This window comes from Leptonotus elevatus, chromosome 10 (genome assembly GCF_054856555.1).
Source record: "Leptonotus elevatus isolate MCC_2025b chromosome 10, RoL_Lele_1.0, whole genome shotgun sequence".
In the NCBI taxonomy this organism is placed as follows: domain Eukaryota; kingdom Metazoa; phylum Chordata; class Actinopteri; order Syngnathiformes; family Syngnathidae; genus Leptonotus; species Leptonotus elevatus.
Genome location: NC_141248.1, coordinates 19,322,383 through 19,343,693, shown reverse-complemented (window position 1 = coordinate 19,343,693; position 21,311 = coordinate 19,322,383). Strand labels below are relative to the sequence as shown.

General features: G+C 39.8%; 1 protein-coding gene across 1 annotated transcript; it reads right to left on the bottom strand.

The window, feature by feature from the left end:
- Positions 1-1,030: 1,030 nt before the first annotated feature.
- st7l (suppression of tumorigenicity 7 like) lies at positions 1,031-20,195 on the bottom strand. The gene is made up of 16 exons (XM_086086341.1): positions 20,078-20,195; positions 15,041-15,234; positions 14,525-14,607; positions 13,368-13,527; positions 13,237-13,291; positions 13,038-13,153; positions 12,838-12,916; positions 12,270-12,358; positions 11,213-11,313; positions 10,992-11,106; positions 10,842-10,914; positions 10,660-10,762; positions 6,123-6,273; positions 5,801-5,893; positions 5,289-5,428; positions 1,031-3,580 (listed from the first exon to the last, which is right to left on the bottom strand). Exons 2-16 carry the CDS (start codon positions 15,207-15,209, stop codon positions 3,485-3,487), a joined length of 1,623 nt encoding a protein of 540 aa, XP_085942467.1. The 5' UTR covers positions 15,210-15,234; positions 20,078-20,195; the 3' UTR covers positions 1,031-3,484.
- Between the last annotated feature and the right edge of the window lie 1,116 nt (positions 20,196-21,311).

Genomic DNA, 21,311 nt, shown 5'->3' with positions numbered 1-21,311 from the left:
ATGTAGTTTAGTTCAAACTAAACAGTGATATTGAACTAATAAGTCTTAAGAGACATGTGACGTGCGACTGGCTTTCAAACAAGCTTCTTGGTACACTTTTAGTTCGTATTTGTTTCCTTTTTGAGACTTGAGGGAATATTAGCTATATTGTATTGGTCGTCTTCACTGCAGGGATTATTATACAGCCGAATCCGACAATAAATCTTGCGGTAAACAAACCTTTGTGTATACATAGCAAAATCTAGTCTTAAAGTGATAAAATATGCAGTTTTTGTCACATTTTTGTGACAAGATTGCGATATTTCTACACATGCCATGATTTAATGCTGCAATCCAATTCATTGTGCTGCTCCTTCTGGCCTGATAACCTTGGCCACCAGGAGGCAATATAATACTGTATATTACTGCTCTGATGATAAAGGATACCAGAAAATCGGGGGACCATATTATACACAACTGCAGAGAACAAAATTGCTTTTTAAGGGTGATTTGGGGAGAGAGTATTCTTCACGGGTGCATGTTATTCATGGGCCTTGATGCTAATTGATTTCATAGCTACATAAAAATGTAGTTTTAATCAGAAAATATAGTATTTTGTGGCAGGACATATTCGAGCAACAATTTTGTGTCCTTACGCAGCAGAAGAGAGGACATCAAACAGGTTGTTGTTCTGATCATTTTTTGTGAGTAGCTCTAACCACGGAGATGATGAAGTGACACAAATTTCAAAACACTCAAGCAGCCTCAGACAGCCCTCGAAGGCACAAGTGTGCCCAGTGTGAACATGGCACTGATAAGTCGGCCTAAAAGCATCCGCTGATGGTTCTCAAGTGCTATAATCACAATGACGAGCCCGTGCTAGCGGCGACTGAGCCGCACAGCGAACAGGAAGTGCTTGAATGCAATAAACACAACCCTGTAGGAGGGATTTGACGTTTCCGACTGGTAGACAAATGTGGCGTCATGTGGATGAAAAACAAAAGGAAGCCCAGAATAACACCGGCATAATAAAAACAGCCCAAAACAAATATTCGACTTTCACAGGAGTCATTTTATTGGGAGTTTTGTTTCAAGCGCTTTTCAAACATGAGAACAGTCTCCTGTCTTCAGCATGTACTTTTGCATTTCTGCTTTGCCTTTTTGGTGAGGAAGATTTGACACGTGGCGCCCGCTTTTTAGTGTCCTTTATCAACAATACAATTAAAACAGTGTCAGTGATGAGTCAATGCCTGTTAAGATTGTTTTAGGATGAGACTAAAAAAAGGCACTTTAATCACTTTTGATTGTAACCAGCTACGAAATGGTACAATATGAAATCTGGGAATTATGAACAGTTCTGATTAGCAGTCAGTGTTAGCCAGAGTGACCACACGTCCCGTTTTGGCCGGGACAGTCTTGTTTTGAGACTTGGTTCCGTGTCCCGGCAGATTTCACCAACCTCATTGTTTTGTTATTACGCAGGTACCGTCCCGGCGTCTCATTTTTTTTTGCCATGTGTATGTCAATCACACAGTTGTCATAGCGATTCATAAAACCCATCAAAAGGGAATTTGACCGTTAAATGCCTTCCTATTTACTTCCAAATTTACGTTTAAGTTTACATTCACATGCAATCTAATCGGTAGAAAGAAGGATTTACGCAGCAGGCGTTGACAGGACCTAGAATTACTTCCAGTTTTTGCATCTTAAAATCATGGGAAATTTAGCCCTATTCGCCACTGCGGTCGCCGGTCAGACGACGCAAGCGGAGCTTTCTAAGCGGTATCTTTGCAATGTTACAATGTGTGACTGACGCGAGATAAATGGCACAGCCAGCTTCCAATATCTGTCGGGACCAAGCAAAAAAAGTAAGTGCATTAACTTGTTTAGCGTTGTTGAACACTCAGCCTGGATAGCATTTAGCATTAGCAATTAATGTGCATGTCAGCCGTCTTGTCAATGGAATGTTTTTTCACCATTTTTTAGCCTCATATTATAGACTTGGCAATTTCATATTATATACTTGGTGATTTTTTTTTATGTTTCAAATTAGGCAGGGTTGTTAACAACACTCTTCGCTGTACTGTGCTAAATATACAAGATACAGAGAGTCCTCGAGTTATGTCGTATGCGACCTACGTCGTTTCGACTTTACGGCAGCTTATTTTTCGTTAATTTCCACTCTGCCGTCTGTCAGCAATGAATGTCCGTGCAGAAACAACGAAATATTGGTTCCGGTTCTTCCGGGTCGCGCAAATATGTTTTTTTAAATTACTGCACAAAGTATTTTAATGTAAATATGGACTTTATTGATGAAATCCGACGTCAGAATTCGTGTTACATCGCCAGCGTAGGAACGGAACTCGGCTGTATCTCGCGGACTCCCTGTACTTATTTTCAATTTGCAGGGACATAGCATATAAATCGTTTAATACTAGGAGGGAGAAATTTATTTGTACAAACATTTTTGGGAATAATAAACAATATTTGTATTAAAGGTGTATTCAAGGACTTTCTCAAAAAGTAGAAGCCAAACGGCCGTTTGTCACTTTTTTTTTTAAATGCGCATGCAGAAGAACATCCTACCAGCTCTCCTGCTCATTCGGGGGAAACGCCAATTAAATGTTGGGAACATGGGGGCTCATCTTCATCTTCATCAGTCTCTGCAGCCGGCCTCGCTTCATAGACGGATGTCCTCTTGCGGCTCTCAGCCACTTTCAAAGAATGAGGTGGAGCTACAACGATGAATGAGTCCGAAGCTCACCGGCTACATGCTACAAACACTTGGAGTACGCATGCGCACTAGGAACAAGCAAGCACGACATCTTTATGTCAGATTGAGTGACAGTATCGAGACCCAATTGTTAAGATGACCCACCCGGAAGACGCAGCGATGAAAGATCCGTGAATACACCTTGAGGGGTTGCATTTATTTGTACATGCACATGGTTCACATGATTCACCAGGGGCTGCTGTTTTGGTTAGCGACAGAGTTAAAATGCTGTTAACACTGTCATGTTTACTTATCTTAGTGGATGACAACCAATTAGGGCATTATTTAAAGAGTAATTTGTATTTCAGTTCACAGGTGCGCTCGAACACTCTCTTCTTCAGTTACATCATTCCTAGGTATGTATTTGCTGTAGTGTGATCATTAATATTCTACTCTTCTTATCCCTACTGAGGATGACACCCGTAAGTGCTGTGCAACACAGATAATAGCCATTTGTGACTGCACATAAGATTGTGTAAAACCACTTGTTATTGAACCACCAGCTAAAAAACAGTGTAAGCCATTTCAAATTCCCCTTGTGACAAATAAATGTAAATGTCGAGTTCTTGGACACGCTGCAGGCAGCTGGAAGAGCGAGCGCCTTAAGAGTGGTACTGACTGCTTTGTTTATACGACCCAGGCCAATATAATCAGTAACAAAGCAGCAAGTAGACAGTAATGCTGAGGACAGGAGAGCAACTTTGTTTTTCCCAGTGTGTGTGTGTGTTGGGGTCAGATCCGAGTCAGTTGGTGCCAAAAACTGGACGGCATGAAGCTTTCCATCTTGTCCGCGAAGAAGCCCAGTGGCGCAAAGAGTGTGCTGAAAAACTGCAAAGGGAGGGAAGCTGAGTGCCACTGTGTAACGTATAGAAAGTGACATTCTAACCACTAGTAGAAATTAGGCTTAATTTACGCGGCATGTCTGATTTAATCCAGAATTTCACAAATGTGTGCAACAGTACACCCCTCACATTTTTGTCAATATTTGATTATATCTTTTCATGGGACAACATTGACAAAATGACACTTAAATGTAGTCAGGGTACGCTTTGTATAATAGAGTAATATTGATGAGGTTACATACAGAACTTCGAGTGACTATTGTAAGAGAGCCCAAGGACAATCACACCAAATTTAACACACTTGCTCCACATTTATACCTGAGACCGTTTAACACGTATGAGTCACATGACACCTGGGAGGGAGAAAGGCCAATTGGGCCGAATTTGGAAAATTTTCACTGAGGGGTGCACTCACTTTTGTTGCCAGCGGCTTTAACGGTCTTTTGAAGAGAAAATACATTTACAGTTAATGCAAGCTAGCAACTACTTCACATTGTAGCAAAGTAAAAAAAAAAAATCTTCATAGTTTTTCAAATGATAGAATTATTATCAAAAATGTGAGGGGTGCATGAAATTCAGTGAGATCCTGCTAATTATTTTTCTCCTTATTGTCATGCCATGTATCGCATAATCCAAGTTTGTATATACATTTAAATTTGCTGTAGTAAAGACAAAATTACACTAAATACTTGTATTTAAAAAAACAAACACTTCTAGCCATGAATGAAAAACAATCAAATGAAAAACAGTTAGTTTGGTGGTAACTGCATGTGCCTCCTTTTGCCACTGGATTGTCAAGCCACACACTGTTGCATGCAAGTTACCGGAATCTGTAATGTTAATGCACAGTTTATTATACCTATTTATACAGAAATGTTTAAATCTCACGTTAACAGACTGATGATGGGTAGTATAGTTTGATCAAGGTGTGGAACACTTCAGATACATTTCCATGGGAAAATAAATGGGTGAAATTTGGAAATATTTCTAACTGAAAACTTTCTATGGAAATCAAACGTATTCTTATAAACTTCTGTTAATTATCATGGAAGGTTTCCAACTTTGAAACGTCTGCCTTTACTTGAATGTTCTCGTCAGGAGTAAAGAAGGAAAAAAAAGTGTTTTCCCTCACAAACAGCAAATCCTCCCCCAACTCCACCGTAGATTTTATGTGCTCATCTGAACATTTACACAAAAGTCAGAGTGCCAAATTTGAAATCCCATCTGCGCCCTATCTTTTCTCAAAACAAAAAAAAACAAAAACAAAAAAGGAGTACTCGATGTTCTCAGCGACCGTGTTTCGGCCTCATATCAGTCGGACTAATAAACATGAGGGCCGTGAATTGAGATGCCCGCCAAACAACACCTTGGTTGTAAATAAACAGCACACGGAAGTCACGCATGCAGTCTTTTAAGCGGCTGTGTTTGCAATTGGCGGCCGGCAATACCTTCGCCTGGGCTCGAGCTTGTGTTGGCGGGGGGAAATGCTTTATACATTTTACGGGCCTACGACTCCCATGAGCCTGACAGTAATGCAAGGCGGTAATTACCACAGGAGGCTCACATTGCAAATAAGATTATTTAAACTTGCAAAAAAAAAAAAAAAAACGTGGGGGGTCAAGCGGAGATCAGATGAAGTAGTCGGGAGTAGCGCTGGAGAAGCCTTTTAAGGCGAAGAACATGCGGATACTTACTGCTTTGGCGAAGACGCCCATGAGCTCGGGGAACTGATGTGTGAGCATGGCCAGCATGGCGGTGAAGGAGCAAAGGCCCGCGGTGAAAAGGATGAAGAAAGGAAGCTCCTTCTTTGGGTACACCGACACCTCGTGGAAAGCTGGAGGGTGACAAAATGGAGCCATGGTGTAAAATCCACCAAAAAAGAGGGAGACATAGCGAACGACTATTTTTGTTTCACGTTTGTTAATAAAGAAAAATAACACTGTGCCGTAAAATATGAAGGATAATAAAACTTAAAAGAGAATATAAAACAAACTGGTTCTGTGTAGTCAGACTTCAAACATGGAGGACAATTGTTTTGTAAATTTGTGTCTTGTTCAATCAATCAATCCATCAAAATCCAGAACACACTTTTAGACCCATTTTTGGAAAATGGTAGCAACACTCCAAATACACAACTATTTGCATACAATTTGTTAATATGTCCATAAAATGTCCTCTAACAAGTTGCTTCGGGGCTTTTGCTTACATGGTAGCAGCTCCCGATCTGCCGTTTCTGTGCATCCTGGGTAAGGGTAAAACAGGTGACCCTTCTCCAGTGGGTAAGGAATTATCCGGAAGGCTGAAAATATACACTCAAATCAATCACATTCAACAGCTCAATTGTATTATTATTTTTTAAACATCTAAGAAGTTACATTTGTGATTCAAATTCATAGTCAGCTAGAAATGACCAAATTTGCTGTTGCTAAGTAAAAACCTTGAGAAGGATAAAAATCCAAGCCGGCATAAAAAAATGAAGCAATTTGTAATAAAAAACGTACAATAGAGGTAATGGCGATGGCACTTACTGCCCTCCCATGTGCAGTGGAGAAGGTTTAAGGCGCCTTCGGCCCTCTTCCAGTGCTGCAAGTGGAAGAACGCGTATGCCACCGCTTCGCTGTCACCCCTCTTCAAGATGTGCTCCGGCGGCAAGATCAGGCTCTTCATTTCTAATAAGTACTAAACAAGAGGAAGATGACATCAAATATATTAAACATTCCTCGGGGGAACTGCTGTTTTTAGAGCAAAAAAATAAAGACTCAACAATGTCCACATTCAGTATGCTTCAAATCATCTAAAACACCTAACTTGTAATGTAGGGGCATTTTATGCTTACGTATTCTATTCAGTATTTTGTTTTCATTTGTCATTTTAGCTATTTCAAATTTGCCGTAGGACATTTTTAACACACTTTTTTCTCTCTCCATAGCAATACACGGTTATCATTTCAGTAGTCAGGCACCCTAGTGGAAAACATGAACAGGTGTGAAATTTTGCTTCATGCTTTGAATGGGAAAAAAGTAGCACCCAAAAGAGTTTTTCTTTGCCTGGATGGCGGTCTAGACCAGCGGATGTAATTGATTTTTGTGAACTATGGTCCTGTGAATCGCTTTAAGTGTCTTTTATAATTGAGGGCTGTATAAATAAAATTTACAACATAAATTCAAGAACTTTGAAAATGGTGAATTTAGAAAGCTAAATATTTTTCTTCTGATGGCCTCCAATGGGGTGATGCAAAGTGCTTCCATATCTCGATGATATGACTTATATTTATAAAAGAAAAAAAGTCTTCCCTTTGTGGTCAAATCAATCTCTTTCCTTTTCTTCCGCCTCACTCACTATATCCTATTGTGCAATTCCCTCTGGCAAACTCCCAGCAGACTAAAAACATACTTTGCTCATGTGAAGTATTTAGCAAGAGCCTCCTTTTTCGCAAGGCGGAGGGAGGGCAAGGCTTCCCAAAGAGAGGTGTGTTATTGTTCCACTACAGCACAGGGATTCTGTGCATGTGTAACTTCGCACCCACCCACCTTGTTGTAACTTTGTCCTAGTGACTCAGTCAGCTCACTGGCCTGACAAACGTAAACCCAACTCCACATGTAAGACTTCAGCCATCTGTATTAAAGACGTACCCTGTGGACTTTGATGAACACGCCAAGCTCTATCTGTCATGTCAGTGGTTTCCAATGTGGCAGGACTCCATGTCAAACAAAACCCGCATTGCACCGCACCCCCGCCCCTCGGGCTAGATTCCCGGGCGGCCAAGCTTCACAGCGCTCCGGATCTCAGACACTTTGGGAAGGTTACCCCCCTCGCCCCGTCCCGAGCTAATCCTGTCTAATCCTCTCCCATGGTCACAGGCTCATCCAGCCAACCAGCCAGCCTGGGCGACCATGCGGCCTACGCTTGGCCATCTCCTCCTCCGTTTACCATCTGACTCTCGTTCATCCATGTCAGATGCGTCCTTTCGTCTTGATTTATCCCCTACAGGAGTCCCGTGTCCAAAGTCAAGTCAAGTCAAACCGAAGTGGCACAGCAGAGCCTCAGAAGTCCAACAACACTTCAACCAGGAAACTCGGCTTCAAATAAAATAATTGTTGTGCTACAGCAGCAAATCTCGCAAGCCTTCACTTCGAGTATCTTAAGGTGCAACTTCACAAATATTTCGTTTTTGCTTTTTGGTGTTCTTATGCCTCCAGAAAAGAGTGATAGGAAATAATGGCTGAAATCAAGACTGTGATAATACGTTTTATTATATTTAGTTATATTGTCTTTTTAATTAAAAATGTGACAAAAAACTCCATGTACAGAATTATTCATACGCTTGATATTGTTCCAACAAGTTACCCTTGGTTATTGCTTTTTAATGGTGCAAAGGTGTTGTCAAAATTGTCCAATGAGATCAAAGATAAGAATCATCCAAAAGAAGAAAATGTCTAATATCTTTCATAAATATCTCCCAAAGAGGCAGCAGTTCTGCGATTTCGGGTTCCAACTCTTAAGTCCTGTGTGGCGTTTGCATGTTATCCCCTTGTTTGTGAGTGTTTTCTGCAGGTACTGTGGCTGATGTTAGGTTCATTGATGCCTCTAAATTTCCCATAGGTGTGATTGTGAATGTGAATAGTTAGTTAACATGTGACCTGTTCAGTGCTTCTCTCACCAATAGTCAGATGGGACAGACTCCAGCTCATTTGGCCACTCTAGGAAAAGTGCTAAAGAAAATGTATGGATAGATGAATATCACTTTTTTTTTTTTTAAGCATTTTATACTGTCGTCATTTTGCACTTGAAAAAATAATCACACCATTGAGGGGTGGGGGCGAATCACAATCAGACTATTTTTTTAAAATTGTTTAGCCTCAGCCAAAACGCACAGAAGAAAAGCCCACCATGCTGAGTGCACATGGCCCAAGATTGATCATTGAGAGAGGCTCAGCTGTCCCTGCTTGCATACCGCAGCATTAAACCTGGTGACACCTCAGTTCTCTGCACTGGCCTGCACCCCCGCCCTCCCTCGCTTCTCTTGTTCTCAGATCTGCCTCTCCGCTCGCTGTCGCCTCTTTGATGAAGGGATTGAGTTTCATGTGCTCTCCTTTTATCCCTGGGCACTTCTAAGCCCAGAGCATAACTCATAAGCCGCCTTCTGACTCTAATCTGCAGCCTCTTTTACAATGGAACACCCCGAGGAACAATGGAATCAGGGCCTGTAATTGGCTCTTTATGACTCGTAATACACATGCTAAAGTGAATTTCAGGAGTTGAGTCAACATATTTGTGTAAAGTGGCAGAAAACTGTCCTAAAGCAAAAATAATTTTGCCTTAACTCAATCTGTCTTCATTCCAAGAGCCTCCATGTCCTCCATGTCCATTATGTCTACAAGTGAAGAAAAAGCCAATCTTTTGAAGGTAAACACATCTGAGCTCTTGAATCCGGACAGGAGACGGTCAGCCACAATGAGGTGAGGGAAGAAACTGTCAACCAAAGTGGAGCAGACTAGCGAGGTAGACGGGGGGCTGAATTGCAACGTCTTTGGAGGCCGACATAAATGTAAAGCAGATTGGCGAAGCCAGGACACTGTATCAGTTAATCCAACAAGCCGCTTCCAAAACCACGCAGACAAACAGCGACTGATTGAAATGGATGGAAGAGAGAAAATATGAATGGAATACGGGGGAAACAGTGTCCTTTGGAAGACGAGTACATTCTGCGGTGTGACCCGACGAAGGCGGTCATCTAGTGTCGAGGCAGCCGTTAAAATCATTACAATTCTCGCTTTGACGTCAAATAATCCTTGGGAGTTGAGTTTAAAAAAGACGATCAATTTAAGGAGACAAGTCCACAAAGTCAAAAGAGGAGCTAAACAGGACCTATTATACACTACACTCCAGAATGTATTCCCAGGTATCTAAATAAAGTCAAGTTTTTTTTCTCAAAAATACCTAGCCGGCATTTGTTACCATTGACAACCAGGAGAATAGTACTAGGGAGAGGCAACTAATTGGGAAGCAGAGCACTCATTAAACGCTGAAAGCATTATTGTATTTTCACTCATGGAGGTAGCACTTCCAGGGTTCAAAAATCAGATGGGAGAGGCTCCAAGTCTTCCACAACTCAAACAAGGACAAGCTGCATAGAAAATTGATGGATCGGACTTGGCTTCATCACTTCCTTTTTTGCATGTTTCTTAAAACAATGATACAGTATGTAAACATGTGGATACTTCTTAAGCCCTAAACTTATCAAGACAATATCGAGATGGATAAATAAAATATACAAAAATTCACGTCTATATTAATTAATACAATATAAATGTATAGAAAATAAAGCCTATCAACTGACCAAAATGAAGCAAAACTAGTTTCCCCCCCAAATTTTAGTCTTTGCAATTTAAAATTTTAATTATACTGCACTGCAATGTCAATTTGAATTTGATTAGTTGTTCAGCCCGACTATATGTTATCCTTATCTGAAATGATTGTGTTTTTTTTAAACAGTTCAACAGCTAAAAAAGACAAAGGGGTCATTTTGTAAAGCTGACATGGTCCTGATGTGGTTCAGTCTCTGTCGGGACTGAGCAGGTGACGAGAGGGAGATGAGGGAACATGAGAGGCTAAGAAAGGAGATGAGGGTGTCTGATGAGAGGCCTGTTGGCTCACAGTGCTAGCGAGTGGAAAGATTATGAAGATGAGGGTCCTCACACTAAAAAATCTAAAGTTGGATCAAAGCAGCACAGTGACGTCTCCAATCCTCCAAACGTAGACAAATACGCCGATTACCTTTTCTCTCTCACACAGATATGATACCCGGCCTATGAAACTGTGCCGTGGTATAGAAGCCAGACCATTATCAAGTAAGTTTATATGAAAGCTAGGTTTTAGTAATCATCAGTCAGAGCTGTGCGCCGTGTGCGGTAATGAACCCAAGTGATGTCACACTGCCCTCTGCTGGAGTGATGGTGATAGTCTTACCTACCCTAATGTAGTAGTGGTGACAGTAAATAGTTGTATGACAAACACTTCTAGGCCATACGTGTGAAACAATCCAATGAGTAACAGTCCACTGACCTTGGGGACATGCGGATTGAACTCCACGGCTCTGTGAATGGCCTCCACGGCGTTCATCTCGGCGGTGCTGAGCCCCCGCCGCGACGCAGCCTCCGGGGAGAACCTGATGAGACAGAGGCAGTGATGTGACGAAAACTGTCTCTAATAGTTCCATCCTCGCTGTGAGAGAGAAGGAAACCTACTTATCTGACACGGCCCGCGCTTTCAGCAGGGCGGACGTGTAGCATATTGTGGCCGATTTTGGGAGGCTGATGTCTACGGTGGAAGCAGAGAGGACACAAAAGAATGTAAGAGATAAGAGGAGATGACGCCGAGGTGCAGTGCGGTCATACCGTCGTATTTGGCGAGGACAGCCTGGACATCGGCATACGCCTGCAACTCAAGGAGCGCCTCCAGGAGGTTTTCGTGTATATTTAACATTCCTAACAATGGGAACTCCTTCATTAACTGTCGGGGTGTACAAATGAATTAAAAGAGACAGCACTCTTTGAAACATCTCGTGTATTGGATGTCTTTTACAATAGCCAATGTGGTGATTGTGTTCTCCACTTACGTCTCTCATCATTTTCACAGCTTCTTTGATGCGTCCAAGCTTGCGCGCGCACATGGCCAGTCTGCGCTTAATGTAAACCAGCAGGTTTATATCTTTGCCTGCTGCAAAACACAACAGATCAATCGACAAAACACACGAGCAATATGTACGGTTCGGTGCCGAAGCATTGAATTATTGAAGCATTGAATTATGGAGGTACTAAAATGGTTGCAATTAGTGTTTAATGCCATATTTTAGTGAAAAGACTTGAAAGGGACATATTCATGGTATGTAGTTTATACTGCGTGTATAAAAATAGTTGAGTCAAATTAGTCAGTTGAATTCTTTTTTCACAATCATAATAAAATTAGAGAGTACTGTACTTTGACTAGTGCTGGCACATACAATAGAATAAAAATATTGGGTTCCCCTTTCCAGACGTATACAAATGATGTCGTTGCTGTAGAGATCAGATCAATCGATACTCTATTTTTTTCTCTCCGATTTTTTATAGTCAATGCAAATGGTAGTCAGCATAATTTTCAAGTCATTCAACTGTTAGAGACGAATTTGAATGTTTTCAAACAAATCTCCCAATCATATATATTTTTTCCAATAATACATAGTTTTTGTTAAAATGCACTTTTCCAAAGTATTATGCACAGCAGTGTTTCAAGACATTTGATAGGTTGTAGAGAACTGAAAATTGTCTTTTGTTGAATTTGACAAGATGGTGGATGTCCCAACAAGGCTGTAACGTCAGCGGGGAAATAGCGGAGTCATGTTTTGAGCCGGAATCATGGGGAAATAGCTGATCGGCCCTTTCTGGGTCCCTGAAGGTATGAAACTAACCCCCTCCTCCTCTTAGTACCATTGCATTACTAGGGTCTGGAGAGAGCAGTGGCTAATTTGCACGAGACAGAACTGTTCCCCTAAAACCAAGGACTGATTTCAAATCCAATGTTGTGTTGAATGAAATAAAAGGAAAATAGGATCAAGCAGAGCAATCCATTCAAATAACGATGAATGAACTGGATAACTACACACAGCATACCATATGTTCAGATCCATTTCTTACCAATGCTCAAAGCTTTTTTAAAGAGGCGCTCGGCTTCTGTGATTGTTGTGGCTTCTTCCTCTGCGAGAAGCACATAGGCTGCAGCACATCTGCACAAAAAGAAAAGGTTTCCGTTGGCTACATTCTTTGATGATGATTGCATTTCCTCAAATAGCGGCCATCCCGCAAATAAATGCTATGCCACTCGCTTAAAACAAACAAAGAAAACCTCCTTTTTCACCTCTATTATTCACACCCCAATCCTGAAGCGCAAACACTTGAGCCCGACTCTGTTGCTAAACAAAACAGTAGCATCCAAGCACCTGAATGTCCTCCTGAGATTAATTCAGGCATGGAGATGCAAAAAAAGACTTCAAAAATGATCCTACATAATGTTGTGCAGAGCGTGTTAATATGTGGCCCCTCCACAATGTTGTGTGGTTTTGCCTTGTCTACCTTTCATCATACAAGTTCATTTTAATAACTGTTACTTGACATCCAATGTGATATAACACTAATGATGTTGTTATAACCCCACGCCCAGCTGACGTGTATACCCACAACCATCCGATTTTGGAGTAGGACTCACTCGTGGTTCAACTCTATGGCCTGGTAAGCTGCTCTAATCCTGGCTTGAGGATTTCTCTCCCTCCAGGCCTTCTGCATGACTGTAGGGACAAAAAGAAAGTCATATCGCAACATATTCACTTAGTTATGTGTGCGGGTGTGAGAGAGGGTGTGTCTCTGTTGTTGTACGTGATGCGTGCGTAAGAATGACTTGACACTCACCCGAATCCTCAGGCCTGAACTGCTGTGTGTCTCCTGTGAAAAAGGTCTGATGGTCTTGAGCCGACAAGTTCATGTCGTAGTATGTCAGTGGTTCTTTTCCCGTCACCCATGTGTACCTGAGTACAACAAATTAGGAAAAAAATAACTACATAATAAATACATAAAAAGTACCTATCATGTTTTGGGCATTTCTCTTTACCTGTTGTATTCTGCTCCTCGGAACAGGTTCAAAGGATTCCTCCAGACTTTACACTCTACAAAGCGGAACACATAATATTAGTACGGTTAGTATTAAAGATGTTAATGTTTAAATGTGTGTCTGTTTGTTACCTGACACGCTGGGTCGAGGCTCTGCCTCCCCGTTGACGGACGAGAACAGGCCGGTGGTGGAGCTGCTCTCAACTCCGCCAAGGAGAGGTCGCAGGTGGCTCACGGAGACCTGCTCGATGAAGGACGTGCCATACTTCCGGAAGTACCACCACTCAAATATCTGTGACGGGGAACATTTACAAAACAAGTGACAATACATATTCATAGTTCAATATTCCCCAAATCGCAGATTGTTTTATTTTTAACCTACGGTCCGTGATTTGCTGAATATCTCTGCTATTCAGTATTTTTGCGCTTTTGCGCCAAAACATTAAAATATTACTTTGTCGCCATTTAGAGGAATCTTGCTGTCGTTGCATAGTTTGTGTTTTTTTCTTCGGCAATTTAGATTGTCAAAAAGGTTAGTTGAATTTTATTAGGTGAAAAAATATTACGTTTCAATCAATGAACAATCGTTTTATTAATTGTGATTTCAATCTCAATCAAAATAATCGTGATTATTTTTTTTTTGCATAATCGTCAGCCCGAGTAGCCGGTGTAGTCTACTTGGCTGTTACAATTTGCCTGGATTTCCTAACATTTATTAATGCCAAAAAAGGTGAGTTTCATAACCAAGGGGCACCGCTGCACGCCGAGCGATGAGATCAAACTTGAATGAACTTATCAATCTAGAAAAAATTATAATAATTACAATCGGCAACTGAGTCGCTAAGGAGCGAAAATGGGTCACGAAACTCACAAAACTACCCATGCTTTCTGATCATCTTTTTCTCTATCTATCTGGCCTATCAATGCGCCTTGAAGGAGCGGCGGGAAACCGCTGCAAAATGATTGGAGGAAACCCTGGAAGGTGTTTGATCGTGTTAGTATACACAATATATTAGTATTGCAGGAGTTGTACTGAGAATACTGGTCACTTATTTGAACTAAAGCTAAGCCACACTTTCATTCACACTTGTGCATCCGCGCATGCACTTCTTCTTCACTGGTTGCAGAATACCGGGGTTTGCTTCCTGCCATTTTATCAAACGCATTTTTTTAAAATTGATATTAAATCATATTATCTATGACGATGCATGTTAATCCTAAATTATCGCCCAGCCCTACTATGTGTATATTGTACAACACAAATGCAATAATAATCACTTGTAACTCACAAGGATGAGTCCAGAGATGAGGGAAGAGGTCCCGGTAAGAGCCACGTAGAACTTGGGGGTCAGTGTATTCAAAAACAGCGACGCTGAAACAGCAGGTTCAGATAGGTGAAATTGATGACAAAAACACAAGGCAAACACACACAACACACATAAATGATACATGATAAAGATGGCCAGACAGATAGAAAAAAAAAAAGTACACACAGAAGAAAAGCTATGATAGACAGATGTAGTACCACCCTTCAGAATAACGACGTAGCAAAATCAAAATAATCAACTACATGTTTATTATAACGAATATAGACAAAACACACATTATAGAGCGCTACGAAAGTATCCCGAAATTCGTACCATTGACTTCAAAACGAAACTAAGCTCTTAACTAAAACAACACAGAAAAAGCAACTAAGCAATAAACAAGCAGGTGTCATAATACTGCAACATCTCTGTTTGATGACAGCTAGCACAAGCTAGCGGAAGGCTAACAAAAGCTAACGAGCAGAGGCGTCCATTCACCCGAAGTGAGGCTCTCCTGCAGTTTGAGCGGGCTCCACAGCACGTAGATCATGATGAGCACCATGCCAAACCACACGAAGCACACGTACGTCCAAGACCACGAGAGCCACGACTTTAACTTGTCTGTGAAACTGGGAGATTGGGGATTACTGCCAGTGGAGTCCTCCATGTTTTCTCCCCCCCTCCCCGGATGTCTGTAAACACACGACTCACGTGACCAGAAATAAAGACGGCTTCCGTCTTTCTTTATATTTGTATTTCATATTTTTATTTCACTGAAATGGCGATACACACAAACACAAAGACACTCGATTGATTTGTAAAAAACAAAAGGAAATAATATATTTCCAAATGACTTATCTTTTTTTGTTTCAAATACATTTTATTTAAACAATCAATTCATGTATAAGCGGTTAAAAATACACAAGTTCAACTGAAAATCTTCAATTAATCTCTAAATTTAAAGAAGAAAAAATTGAAATAAATATTCACTTATATGTAGATGTTCCACTTTTTTATTTAATAGCCACTTTACAATTTCAAATAATTGTAGAATAATTATAGAACAAATAACATATAATCTGTAACAAAATACAAGTCAATGGATACAAAATAAAATACATTGATGTGAAATAAGAAATAAAATGTTTATAACGTATAAATGTATTTCCAAATGCTGTATCAGATGTTCTTTTCGGGTGTTTTTACTTTAAAAAAAAATGTTAATCGATTTGAAGAATAGCTTTGTTAAACCAAGCTATTCACTTTTGAAGTCTCAAATCTTTGTTAAAATTAAAGGTTAGAAAATCCAAACAAATTCGGAATTATTTGAATACAAATGTAGCCTAGATGTGGAAAATATATATATATATTTTTAAATATATATATATATAATTTTTTTTTTAAACGGATTAATTGAGAAACTAAATATTGAAAAAATGTAAATATGCAGGTGTACAGTAGTTATTAGCTATGGTGGCACATAAATGACACTAAAACAAAAAGGCAACATAACATTAGGTTGATTGAACATTCTATTTATATTCCATTCGGCAGAAAGCGTGAAATACTCGATGCAGTGGATGTTGATTGAGCCCCTTGAGGTCGTATTTACTGAAAAAAATTGCACCCCAGGATGTGCTATTATTTACAGCCAGCTGGTGGGGCTATTGCATCTTTAATATATCCAGTTTCATCTGACCACAGTACTTCCCATGTGTCTCTGAGTCATTTCGATGTTCACTAGCTAACATATAAGATATGTGTGTACAAATGAGAAGGCGGACCTTGTGGGCACTGCAAGATTTCAGTCCACTGTGGCACTTCAAATTAACAAGTTCCTGCCGTGTACTTTTATGATACTCCTTTAACTTTCTCATTATTATTTTCATTTCACGAGGTTTAATCTGGCACTGAGGGCCAGACTGAGGGAAATTGGTGGTAATTTACTAATTTTGTGAGTCTTCCACTTTAGAACAATGGTGCCAAATCGCTGTCACCTTCTCACCAGCCTTGGCCCATTTCATTTTCATTATTTCATTTTGGCCCTTTTCAAGGTGACTCAGCTGGACGCCCTCTAAAGACGAGCCGCCACTGCTTCTATGACACCAATTCCTATTCTTCTGTATATTCGCTTTGGATAGGTTTCAAAGAAGGGGGGGAAAAACGTGAATTCATGAATAGGAAGAGGTTTCCTGTGGTTTTAAAATCCCGTAGATGTTTAATATTAAAAATAACACCGCCAAGTATAGTATAATGAATTTGCTACAGAGAACAAAAAGCCAACTTTGTACCATGCAAGTGCAGAAAATATGGAGCATAAATGAAAGATACTACCCGAGCACAAGGCCTGTTCCCAGTCACAAACAATTAGCTCAACATTTCCACGCTCACCTGTGTGCTTAAGGTTCATTTGCGATTTTCACATCTGGAATCTATCTAGCATTTTATGTCGTTTCTCATCGCCTCCTCTGATCATTAATATTTGATCAGGGTTTGCACTTGAATGCATTCCCTACTTAAGATGCCTGCTCTTTAAGGTGCAAAAAAGCAAGGCGGCATTGTCCAATTGAGATGTGCAGGAATACATAAAAATGTCATGTGACTCGACTCAAGCACTGATTTTAACATTGAAGTTCCATTTTGATGAGATTACAGCCCAAGTATGTTGCACATGCTCATTTGTCTGCCGGTCCACTGCAGATGGCGGCAGGGGTGATGAGCCGGTGAAATCAAACTTTCTGAAACTGCTTCTCGTCTCTCACAGCATTTCCACTCAGCAAGTTTACATGACTGGTCCCTACCCGCCGCCACTACCTCCACCACACAACTCATTTCTCTCAAAACACTTCATTTACAAAAGGAGAAAAATGTGTGCTTTTTCGATATTCACCCCCACTATTTTTTGACCACATCTGAGTGGAATGGTGCCGCAGAAAAATGACTTTACCCTGGGGCCTCTTTCTCTGTAAAGCCGTAAAAAAAAAAAAGTTTACATATTGTTGCATTGCTTGTAATTGAGCACAAGGGATGTTCCAAACAGCAGCTACACAGTTTTTCTAACACAACTACAGACGTGTTTTATATGTGTACAGTATACTGCAAAGCTTATACACAGTATTATTATTATTATTATTATTATTATTATTATTAGTAGTAGTAGTAGTAGTAGTCGTAATTTTAAATGTAATTTTACATTACAAATGGCGTTCAGAGGGAATAGTAACAATAAATAATAACAGTTTGTATCTGCCCACACAAATACTTAATGATACTTCTATTGTATATTACAATGCAATATGTACTTACAGCAAATACTTATACCTCTCTATTCCTTATGCAGACAATGCATATAATTACTCATTTTGGAGAGTACCAGGTGTCCAAGGACGAACTGAACTGTCATTGGGAATTTCGGGAATCTCCCCAAACGGCCAGTCCATTTTTAGGCCGGTCTTTCTCCCGTCAATAAATATTCATAGGCACCTGTTGCCGGCCACCGTGTGCATTTCTTCCCCCCATTTACAATCAAGATTTAGTCATTTTTGGATGCCGGCTGTATTATTTTTCCAGGCCGAATTTTGCTCCAAGTCTGTCCCTGCAGGTATGAATTGTAGGGGTTAAGGCCGTTATTTTTGCAAATGCATTTTATAGGTACACTTTATAACATAATGCAATATTTTATGTATTTTTTCCCTTTATATAACTAATGTTACCAATATATAATATGTTGTGACTTTTTTTTAATTATTTTTTTACCGTATATACCTCAGTTACTTACCAGGGGTGTTAATTGACTCAACTTCAAAGAATACCATTTGTCTATTAAGCAAGTTGTGTCTTTTTTTATTTATATTTTTTATTTTTCATTAGATTTTTCTTAAAGGGTGAATCTGAACAATACTGAGCTCTTTAAGAAAAAAAGCAAGTTGTGTCTTTTAATAACCTTCTACATATTAAATACACTCACTCAATCACCCCCGCATTTATTTACTCAACTGAGCATTCCTTTTCAACTCTACTGCTTAGGTGAAATCAGTCACAGCAAAACATGGATAATAATGCACCAATTTGAGTAAATATGGTTTTACATACAGTTTGATGTGGGGGGTTTTCTAGTGTAGTGTAATCATAAATCATACAACAGTAATGTATGGTTATGGATGGCGATGCAGCAGGGAGCATGCTGTAACTGCATACAGTGCCCGCTAAGCATAAATGGTTGCGGCAGATACAATGAATAATACAGACACAGTACAAATGCTTTACCTTTATGCAGTCAGGATTTATATTTTGTATTCTTTTTTATTTATTTATTTTTTACGCTCGCCCACTCTCTTTCGGGAGAACGATCCAATTAATAATATAACACAAAAGATCAAGACAATTCAACAGGAAGGATTTGAAAGTAAACTGCAGCAGTGGTGTGTCAGAATACTTTCCAGGGGTGTTAAAACTGTTGGGGGGGGGGGGGGGGGGGGATCACACACGCACACAAACAAACTCGCCTTTATAATGTTAATGAAGCCTCTAACGTGGTTACTGTGTTAGGGACGTAAATGTTTAATATGGTTTGTTTTGAAAGTCCTAAATGCAGCACACGAGCAGGGAGGATGTTTGCTCTCTATTTTTCCATAACAAATTCAAAAGTATACAATTGCAATTATATACCGATTCATTAAAACGTCAGCATGTTCATCTGAGCCTAATTAATAAGCTGCAAGATCACATTAATTTGTTTGCTTGCAATAGAGCATCTTTGTTGTTGGCATGGAGACCCTGAGTAGAGGCCCATACAACTGAGGTGTGCATTCTTTATATGGCCAATCAAGCATTTAAATTATCAAGAGAGAGAAAATTTAGCGATTTAACCTCTGAACCTACAGTATTATGTTGCATGCTAAAAGGCTAGCGGCTCAAGTGAAGCTGCACCAAGGCTGTAAAAGCCCTTTTGTATTTAATGCCTAATGTTTTTGATACAAGTAATGCTAAATTGAATTTAAATTTATATTTGTTTGAAATTGCCCCAATGAAAATGTTTGCCGTTCTGCACAATGTGAATTTACGAAATACAAATTGATTATATATATAAAAAAAATAAAAAAAATAAACCAATTGGTTGTTTGTTACAAGTAAAATGTATGTAAAAATATTACACGATTATTCTATAGAATTTTCAATAGGATACTCAAATACTGGAATATTCTGTAGCTGCAGCCCAACATTCAACCTCCCATTATACTGTTGTTATTTTTTATTTATTTAATAAAAGCCTTGCTTCAGGTCCCTGAGATTAACCTACAAAAATTGCTCCTCAAAATCAGTAATTTGCTCTTCAAATTAAGCCATTGATTAGCAAAAATGCTCCTTAAAGAAATAAAAAAGTTATTGCAAGCTTTTTGTCTATGATTTTAAAATGTATTTGAATGTGATTCCATAGTGTTATGCGCCTTTAAAAAAAAAAGAAGTAATTTGTCATTGAATCTTCAGCAAAGACACCAGTTGAGGTTGCAAGCGTGTGAAAGTAGACGAGCTTACCATTTGTGTGGTTTGACTCGCTCGTGACAATTGGGGTGTCGGCATCTTGAGAATGGTGTAACCTTTACGGGGCACTTTCGACAGATGACTCAAGGCTGACGTGAAGCACATGCAGCAAACTTTAAAAAAAATCATGAGCAGAAGAATTGTGTGGGACACAAATGAGGAAAGTCAACTGGCCTTAAACAGTTGATTTACACTTTCTCTCCATTCAAAGCATGCAGCAAAACTTCACATGTTTTAAATGCCTTGAAACTGAGCTTACTAATAAGCGTGTGTATTGGTGCGAGGTAAAAGTGAAGACTCACACTTGAGCGAAAAATGGGAAGCACCTTTGCAGATAAAAGTAAAATGTATTTTACACATATTATTTGCTGCATGCTTTAAATGGGGAAAACATTACCATAAATGACTGCATTAGTTTATGTAATGCTAAATGTGAGATTAAAAAAAATAAGTACTGTATACTTTATTGTATTATATTACACAACACTGTGGTTTATATGTTGTTAGTACTCAGACACCTCCCATTCAAAGCATGCAACAAAAATATTACACCTTTAGGGATCTATTTCTATAGGCAGGCGCATGTGTGCAAGGTGTAAAAACTGAAATGAGCTTGAAATGGACGCTTTATTCATATTCCACAAATGCAATATTAATCAGAATACCATGCGACTAATGGGGCTTAAACTATATTATTGTAAAGAACATGATTAGGTTGACTTTTTCAAGGATCAGAGAAGTTTTAAGCACAAATGCTGTTTACTTTGGCAAATTTGACCTACATACATGCCTGTGAGTGTGTGTGTCCGTGCGTGCGTGTGCGTGCATGTGTGTGGTCTTGTTTTTGTTACATAGTGGGGCCAACATTTCGGGATTTCACAGAGTTGTGGGGCCCGCCCGTCCATGTGGGGCCATTTTGCTGCGCCCCACAAGTTTAGACCTCTTTTTGAGGGTCAAGACTTGGTTTTAGAGTTTAGGTGTAAATTGGGTTATGGTTGAGGTTAGGGTAAGGAATAGGGGTAGGCAATCACTTTTGATGGTTGGGCTTAGGGGAAGGGGCTAGGAAATGCATTGTCAATGAGATGGCCCCACAAAGATAGTAAAACAAACGTGTGTGTGCGTGTGCGTGCGTGTGTGCGTGTGTGCGTGTCATTCCTCCAGCCCATTTCATTTTCAGGGCATTGAATCAATCTCAACTGGAATGTTCTAGTTGTCTGAGAAGACAATT

Excerpts from the sequence above, each read along its gene's own strand:
- st7l (XM_086086341.1), bottom strand. The coding sequence starts at position 15,209 with ATGGAGGACTCCACTGGCAGTAATCCCCAATCTCCCAGTTTCACAGAC. Across the intron at positions 13,528-14,524 it reads TCATCTCTGGACTCATCCTT|ATATTTGAGTGGTGGTACTT; the intron begins GTGAGTTACAAG and ends TCCCCGTCACAG. Across the intron at positions 12,917-13,037 it reads GTTCAGGCCTGAGGATTCGG|TCATGCAGAAGGCCTGGAGG; the intron begins GTGAGTGTCAAG and ends TTGTCCCTACAG.